This window comes from Vigna umbellata, chromosome 1 (genome assembly GCF_029865625.1).
Source record: "Vigna umbellata cultivar VRB3 chromosome 1, Vumbellata_1.0, whole genome shotgun sequence".
Classification (NCBI taxonomy): Eukaryota; Viridiplantae; Streptophyta; class Magnoliopsida; order Fabales; family Fabaceae; genus Vigna; species Vigna umbellata.
Genome location: NC_142165.1, coordinates 69,731,159 through 69,739,776, shown reverse-complemented (window position 1 = coordinate 69,739,776; position 8,618 = coordinate 69,731,159). Strand labels below are relative to the sequence as shown.

General features: G+C 35.2%; 2 protein-coding genes across 2 annotated transcripts; both read left to right on the top strand.

Moving 5' to 3' along the window:
• Window positions 1-807: 807 nt before the first annotated feature.
• On the top strand, window positions 808-6,013 carry LOC124845611 (protein NRT1/ PTR FAMILY 4.6-like). Its single transcript, XM_047322730.2, has 4 exons — window positions 808-923; window positions 989-1,206; window positions 4,106-4,537; window positions 4,642-6,013. The coding sequence occupies exons 1-4, from the start codon at window positions 899-901 to the stop codon at window positions 5,578-5,580; spliced, it is 1,614 nt and encodes a 537-aa protein (XP_047178686.2). The 5' UTR covers window positions 808-898; the 3' UTR covers window positions 5,581-6,013.
• A 180-nt stretch (window positions 6,014-6,193) lies between these two features.
• On the top strand, window positions 6,194-7,967 carry LOC148206173 (uncharacterized). Its single transcript, XM_088106999.1, has 2 exons — window positions 6,194-7,606; window positions 7,707-7,967. The coding sequence occupies exons 1-2, from the start codon at window positions 6,194-6,196 to the stop codon at window positions 7,965-7,967; spliced, it is 1,674 nt and encodes a 557-aa protein (XP_087963125.1).
• Window positions 7,968-8,618: the final 651 nt, after the last annotated feature.

The window sequence follows — 8,618 nt, the reverse complement described above, 5'->3', positions numbered from 1 at the left end:
TCAGAGTCATGTGGTCGTTATTTGCATGCATTGATGTATGAATTATGATGTGGTCGTTGTTGGTTTTGTTATGAATGTTGTATGTTGTGATTGAATAAATTAAATTACATAAATTTATCCTGTTTATTATTTTTATCTGTGTTGTGCGTCCTGTTGCAAACCTAGGATTCACCTCGAGAGCATTCTTACGAGAAAATTTTCAAGAATAATACTAGTGCAACATTTACTTAAACAAGTGGATGAGAATTATGTTTTTGGACTATATCCAAATTTTAATAAAAATAACTTTCGCAATAATTAATCTTAGCATTTTTCATTAGATTCCGTCCACTTGTACTACAATGTTAATGTAAACTTTAATTCATTTAATGTAACTTTAATTCATTTAGCGCGTTTAACTTTTTAAAAATAAAGATAAATTGGTATATCAAAGTAAAAACAAAATTGAAATAAAAAATTTACACTCAGACGAACCCCAGCGGAGTAGTGACAGACGATAAAATAGGTTAGATTATACAGAAATTAAAAAATAATTAAAGAACAAAAACTTTCCAGAAATGAGTAAAGGTAGTTAACTATACGTGAAATTTAAAACACCATTTTTAGAATATAGTACAAGTGTGCTGCAATTGCAGCAATAAGTGTGTTGTCATTGGAGCTATAAGTGTGTGCCACTGCAGAGCTCTGATTCAATCACTTCTTCTCACAAAGCTCAAAGGAAGAAAGAGAATTATGGTGGGTCTGCTTCTCTTTCACTCTTCCGTCTCTCTCTTTTTTCTCCATTAGTTTAATTTACAGTTTCTTTCCAATTCATGAACAGGAAGTAGAACAAGCAACCAGATGGGAAGGGTATGTGAACTGGAGGAACAAACCTGCTCTTAGAGGCCGTCACGGTGGCATGCTTGCTGCCTCCTTCGTTTTGGGTATGTCTCTGAGACTTTTCTAATCATTTCACAGAACCCTAATCTGAAAGTGTGTGTTTGTGCAGTGGTGGAGGTACTGGAGAGTCTTGCGTTTGTGGCGAATGCAAGCAATTTGGTGTTGTACATGATTAAGTACATGCACATGTCTCCTACAAATTCTGCAAACAGTGTCACAAATTTCATTGGAACGGCCTTCCTCCTTGCCCTCCTTGGTGGTTTCTGCTCTGATGCTTTTCTCACCACTTATCAAACCTTTCTCATTAGTTCAGTTTTTGAATTCCTGGTATGCACCCTGTTCTACCCTATACCTACTTTTCCTTCTGTTCCATTTCTTTTTGCACAATTCACTGTTATAAATATCGAAAATCCGCCATTGATTTTTAAGAGATTTCGAAAATAAAATTTCACCATCTTTCCCTTTTTACTTGCTTTCTTTTTGTTGGAATGTTCGCATCCCCACCACCAAGATCCTTTTCCCTTCTTCTGTGTCTTACCAAGTAAATATAATATTTATTGTGTGAGTTATTTTCTAAATATAATACATTTTCTTAATAAAATATTTAAAAGATTTTCTGTTTACTCGTTTTATTTGGGATGAAAACATGCAGAATGGAAAGCATGTGAGTTTGTTTATGTCATTTCTAAATTAAACGTTTATCTTCATTTTTATTTATATATTCAAGTAGTGTACACGTTATCTTTTTATTACATCCTTACCTGTTTGAGGAATGTCAATGGATTTTAATGGTGTTATTAATGATTATTTGAATTTATGCATTCATTAATTATTATTATTATATATTCATTTACTATATTTATGAGCTTTGTTTTCATATACTAATTGTTAGTAAACATTTGAGGAATGATAATAACTTTAGTGATATTATTAATTATTGCAATATTTAATAATTAATCATTTCTAAATTAAAAGTTTATCTTCATTTTTATTTATATATTCAAGTAGTGTACAAGTTATTTTATTCACATTTTTATTTATTACATCCTTACATATTTGAGGAATGTCATTAATAACTTTTTATCATTTATATTTTTACTGTTTCAAATAATATTTTACTTTATTTAGTGTGATGTGAAAACGAAAATGATACAAAAATGAAAAATAAAATAAAACTGATGATATTTCTATATTTTTTTTTAAAATAAATTAAACGATATATAAAAGAAACAGATGAAATATTAATTCATTTATTATGTTCGTGAATTTTATTCTGCTATACTAAATACCATATTTATTTTAGTGTAATAAATATTGTTCAAATGAAAATAAATAGTATATTTGTTCATGAAATAGTATATCGTATATTTGTTTTAGTGTAATAGATAGTGTTCAAATATTAATTTTTTATTATTATCTAATGTCGTATACTTGTTATAAATATAACAAAAATTACTATAATAATTTTTTATGATAATTTTTTTAATAGTAAATAAATATTTATTAGTATTTTTAATGTATCTTTTGGGGATATTAAAAATAAAATTTTTATGTAAATATATAAAAAAATACTTATAATATTTTCATATTTACACATTAATTGCCTTGTTTCTTGTTTAATAATGATAGTAATGATTATAATGTTATACTCGTGTGTTTTTAATTTGCCTAATATAAATTCGGTATGTTTTCAATTATTGTAAATATTTATCCATTAAATAATTTTAATACATTAATTTGAACGTATAAAAAATGAGATGACTCTTAGGGCATTTCCATAGGAAGATTTATGCCAAGGGTTAAAAATTTAACATCTAAGTTTTGTAAAATCTCCTCATGAATTTTACAAGATATTTTCATTACACTAGTTTATTGGGACAAAATTTTAAAACAAATTGTATTTTAAATAAGACTGTAATTCATGAAAATAAAATTTATTCTCTCTTTAATTAAATTTCAATTTCTCACAAAATTTTATAGTTTTAATGTCTTTATTAACTTTTTTATATTTTTTAATTGGGTATTCGTAGTTTGTTGTTTTTTTTTGCATGACATCTTACTTTCTTATTTATATGTATTAAGAAATGTAAGGATTTTTAAGTTAATATGAAACAATATTAAATATCAACTATAATTTTATTTTATATTAATCATAAAATTTACATTTTTAAATATATAGAGACAAGACGACAATATGATATAGGAAAATAATCACGTCACTTAATTAATGAAAAAGGTTAAATGAAAATAATTCAATTGAAAAAAAATCTGAGTATAATTTATATAGAACAAATTTAATAGGAACTAATTAAAAATACGTAAATTTAGAAACTTTAAACTTAGTTAAATCTTTATTCTTTTTATATTCTGAAAACTTCAATAACTAAATAGAATGTTAAGTATGAATGTTATACTCTGCTATTAAACTAAAAGTGTTAAAAGGGTCTTAAAAATAATGAGACTGAAACCTAAGAAGATAAATAAAAACATTTAAATTAATTTTGCAATGGATATACCTAAATTGATGAAGGCAAGCGTGGAGGCTTCTTACTGCTAGCTATATATACAGTAGTAGTAGCTAAGGTAGACAACTTTTGTGAAATCTAGTGTAGTTAAAAATTGATTGGTGCCAAAGCTAAAATGTTTTCTCAATTACCTTAAGTCTATCTACAAACTCTTTTGAATGAATATTGTCAATTTTAATGTACACTTTCCTATATTTCATATTATAGAAAAAATTCACACACATTTTTTTAATAAATTTTGCGGGATGATAATTATAGCTCCTTTAAAATATATTTTTTATAATTTTATAAGACAATTTAACCTGGAATGACAACATAATTTGTTTTAATATTGTTAATATATAACAAGTTAATTATTTCATTTTTCCCATAAAAATCTTTAATTTTATTAGTTTTTATTGCTTTTTATTTTATTAAGTGGTAATCAATACATTTTTTAACTAAAATGAGAAAAATAGTGTTAATTTATATTATTGTGTATTTTTAAAACAAAAATGAAGACTTATTTAATTTAACAAGATTTCAGGAGAAGAGGTAAATAAATTTTTCCTCTTGGTATAAAATTTCAATTAAGTCGATAAAGATAGAAAAATAGGTTGTTATGTGGTGGATAAAGATTGAAGTTTTCTTATACAATTAGATTATAGTAGTTCACATGTATATATGTATATCATTCTTAGTGATGCAATTTGTGTGTGCAGGGATTGATTCTGCTTACTGTGCAAGCTCATGTGGCTTCACTGAGGCCAGCAGCATGTGAGGCAGGCACCCCATGCCGTGAAGTGAGTGGTGAAAAAGCAGCGATGCTGTTTGCCGGGCTTTATTTGGTGGCTCTTGGAATTGGAGGGATCAAGGGTTCACTGCCACCACATGGTGCTGAGCAATTTGATGGGAGCACCCCATCTGGAAGGAAGCAACGATCAACCTTCTTCAACTACTTTGTCTTCTGCTTGTCTTTTGGTGGCCTTCTTGCTTGTACATTTGTAGTGTGGCTTGCAGACAACAAAGGTTGGGAATGGGGTTTTGGAATCCCTACCATAAGCATTTTTGTATCTATCCCTGTGTTCTTGGCAGGCTCTTCTACTTATAGGAACAAGGTCCCTTCTGGAAGTCCACTTGCCACCTTTGTCAAGGTACTATAATGTTCTTACTGAAGAGAAGCTGTTTAAGAGACCTGAATGTTATTCTTTTTTTCCCCTAATAATCATGGATATGCTTCCTGGTTTTCACGAAGCAGGTACTGGTTGCTGCTACACTTAATGGTTGCTCCAGCAGAAACTCTGGCAGTGTAGTAGTGAGTACAGCTTCAAGTCCACGTAACGAAAACAAGGAGAGCGAAGCCCTAACAAATAGCCTAAAATTTCTCAACAGAGCAGTTGAAAGCAACCCAAAGTATCCATCAATGAAATGCACTGTGGAACAAGTGGAAGACGTGAAGATAGTGTTGAAAGCACTACCCATATTTTTTTGCACCATTATGCTAAACTGTTGTCTGGCTCAACTAAACACTTTCTCTGTTGAACAAGCGGCAACTATGAACACCAGACTTGGTTCCTTAAAGGTGCCACCAGCCTCCTTGTCAGTTTTCCCTGTGGTCTTCATCATGATCCTGGCACCAATTTACGACCTAGTAATCGCCCCGTTTGCAAGAAAATTGACCAAAACTGAGATGGGAATCACTCACCTCCAAAGAATTGGATTTGGATTAGTCCTCTCAATATTTTCCATGGCAGTGGCAGCGGTTGTTGAAGTAAAGAGGAAAAGGGTGGCCATAAACTCAGGTCTTGTGGATGATGCAACCAAACCACTACCCATCTCATTCATGTGGGTTGCTCTTCAATACTTGTTCCTTGGTTCCGCTGATCTTTTCACCTTTGCTGGGTTGCTGGAATTTTTCTTCACAGAGACATCGATTAGGATGAGATCTTTGGCCACATCACTCAGTTTTGCCTCTTTGGCTGTGGGATACTACTTAAGTTCAGCAATCGTGTCAATAGTAAACAGTGTCACTGGTAACATCTCACACAGACCATGGTTATCTGGTGCCAACCTTAACCACTATCATCTAGACAACTTTTATTGGCTTCTGTGTGTGCTAAGCGTGTTGAACTTCTTACATTACCTGTTTTGGGCCTTCAGATACAAATATAGAGGGATAGGAACCGCAAAAGAATGAAGAAAACTAAGGGGATCGTTTCAAATTGTTCAAGGCCATGGATCAAAATCTTCTCAAACCAGTTCTGTAGCTTTAATTAATTAGCACTAGCATCCAAACCAGTAGAAATCGAATAGGAAGGAGAGATGCATTATTATGTATTAATAAAGATATTTAGATAACTTGTATGGATTTTCATCTTTAAATTTTAATATTCTCATTGTAAAATTTGATGGAGACGGCAGTGCTGCAGCTTAGATGTGCTAGTTTTTTTCTGAGGACTCGTATTATTTAGAAGAACTTTTGAGTGTTTAAATTTTTAATTGTCCCATAAATTCCAGGGAGAAATTCTAATACTCTAGTCGGAAATTTCGCACTATTCTAAGGATGACTGTAATCCTTGATTAACTCTTGACTGCTTTCCCATATTATGCATGATGACGTCTTTATTATATATGCATGACGTATATAATTGGGATGTTACATTAATGGTATCAGAGCAGTTTTTGTTCTTAGAGGATCCTGTAGGGTATATGTGTGCCGTGCTTGTGCTGTGTACTCTTAGCCTTGTGTTGGATGATTGTCCTTGTTTCCTTGGGTTGGACTAATGGTGTTTTCTCTGTATAAGCAGAAAATGGCACCTAGACCACCACCACCTCCTCCTTCTCAGCCTGAGCCTTCTGAGAACACCGTAAGACTGGAGGCTGTACTTGAGGCTATGCAACTTCAGAATGCTGCTTTGGTGCATCAAAACACCATCGCTCTTCAAAACTTAGAAGCTGCAAGAGTGTCAGCTGAAGACACTCAGAAGTTCCTCAGGGAAATGATGGTTAATGGAAGACCTATTCCTAATGTTTCTGCCCCTATTACCATTCCAGTCAAGGAGTGGAGTTTGGAGAGTTTTCTTCAACACCATCCCGACAGGTTTACTGGCAAATGCAGTCCGGATGAGGCCGATCATTGGTTCCAAGATATGGAGCGAATCTACGAAGCCAAAGGGTGTCCGGATGAGAAGAAGCTAGCCTACACCCAGTACTTGCTGACAGGAGAAGTTGGACATTGGTGGAACAGTGTGAAGATGATCTTCGAGAGGAACGAGACTCCTATCACTTGGGAGTTGTTCAGAATTAAATTCTACACTGAATACTTCCCAAATAGTGTCAGGTTTGCTAAGGAGGTACAGTTTCTTGAGTTGACTCAGGGCAACAGATCGGTATCGGAGTATGCAGATCGTTTTAAACACCTGGTTCGCTTCAACACCATGTCAATAGATGAAGAATGGCAGTGTCGCAAGTTTGAGAATGGCTTGAGGAAGGATATAAAGTTACTAGTAAAAGGATTGTGCATTAGAGAATTCTCCGCTTTGGTAGAGATGGCCCGTGATATGGAAAAGACTAAGGGAGAACCAGAGGGACCTCAGAGACAACAAAACCAGCCACTTAGGGTTGGCGGACCTGTGATATCCCGGGGAGGCTCCAGTTCTAGAAATACCTCTTTCTCTAGACCTTCTTACTCCGGGTCCAGGGGTTCTTCCTCTCAGTCATCGGGGCAATCCAGTTTTGCCAGTTCCGTTAGATGCTTCAAGTGTGGTGGACCACACCTCCAGATGTCTTGCCCTCAGTTAGAAGGGTATAGGAGGTGTAATATCTGCAGGCAAGAGGGACACTATGCCAGAGACTGTCCTACTACTAGGAGGATAGGACCACAACCACGCCAGGCTGACAGATCTATTCAGAGGGGTGGACACAAACCTCAGGCAACCGGGAGAGTCTATGCATTGACTGGGGCTGAGGCAACCAGTGCAGGTAATTTAATTGTCAGCAGTTGTTTGTTATTTGGAGCTTCATGTGTGACGTTGTTTGATTCGGGGGCGACACATTCTTTTGTGTCTAAGGCTTGTGTGGAGAGGCTTGGTTTAGTTGTCAGAGGACTTCCGTGTGATCTGGTGGTGTCTACACCAGCAGCTGGGTTAGTCAAGACATCTAATGTGTGCTCCAGATATTTGCTTACCTCTGCAGGGGCTAGAGGTAATTCTGGGAATGGATTGGTTAGCAGCCAATCGTATTCTTTTAGATTGCGGTGGTAAGAAGTTAATATTTCCCAAAGAAGATGAAGACTTATCATTATCGCTCGGTGTATTGAGGCAGGACATCTTCGAGGGTGTCAGTTGCTTCCTAATCATGTTTCATATGGACGGGACTTCTAATTTAAACTCTTTATCGCTTGGGGACCGGAGTGTAGACCTTCTGGTTGTGAAAGAATTCATGGATGTTTTCCCTGAAGAAGTTCCTGGTTTACCTCCTCCGCGAGAAGTGGAGTTCTCTATTGATCTGGTTTCAGGAGCAGGACCAGTATCCATAGCCCCTTATCGGATGGCACCAGCTGAGCTGGCTGAGTTGAAGAAGTAGATTGAAGAACTGTTAGAGAAACAGTTTATCCGGCCGAGTGCTTCGCCGTGGGGTGCGCCAGTGTTGCTAGTAAAGAAGAAGGATGGTAGCTCAAGGTTGTGCGTTGACTATCGATAGCTGAATAAGTTGACGATCAAGAACAAGTATCCATTGCCGAGGATCGATGATCTAATGGATCAATTGCACAGAGCTACGGTATTCTCCAAGATTGATTTGAGGTCGGGTTACCATCAAATTTTAGTGAAAGCCGATGATGTGCAGAAGACGGCATTCAGGTCCAGGTATGGCCACTATGAGTATGTGGTTATGCCTTTTGGTGTGACTAATGCTCCAGCCATATTCATGGACTATATGAATCGAATTTTCAGACCATTCTTGGACAAGTTTGTGGTGGTGTTTATAGATGACATACTTGTCTATTCTAAAACTCGGGAGGAACATGAAGATCACCTTAGGGTAGTGCTTGAAGTGCTGAGAGAAAGAAGATTGTATGTCAAGCTGTCCAAGTGTGAGTTTTGGATGGAAGAGGTTCCTTTCCTTGGACATGTGATTTCAGCTGGAGGAATTGTTGTTGATCCCGCTAAGGTGCAAGCAGTACTTCAGTGGGAGAGACCTAAGACCGTTACAGAAGTCAAGAGCTTTGTGGGTCTA

What these genes read in the sequence shown, in the direction of transcription:
- LOC124845611 (XM_047322730.2), top strand. Translation starts at nt 899, where the DNA reads ATGCTTGCTGCCTCCTTCGTTTTGG. An exon ending in TGCTGCCTCCTTCGTTTTGG is followed by an intron (nt 924 to 988) that starts GTATGTCTCTGA and finishes GTGTTTGTGCAG; the next exon opens with TGGTGGAGGTACTGGAGAGT. An exon ending in GTTCAGTTTTTGAATTCCTG is followed by an intron (nt 1,207 to 4,105) that starts GTATGCACCCTG and finishes TTGTGTGTGCAG; the next exon opens with GGATTGATTCTGCTTACTGT.
- LOC148206173 (XM_088106999.1), top strand. Translation starts at nt 6,194, where the DNA reads ATGGCACCTAGACCACCACCACCTCCTCCTTCTCAGCCTGAGCCTTCT. An exon ending in GTAATTCTGGGAATGGATTG is followed by an intron (nt 7,607 to 7,706) that starts GTTAGCAGCCAA and finishes GTATTGAGGCAG; the next exon opens with GACATCTTCGAGGGTGTCAG.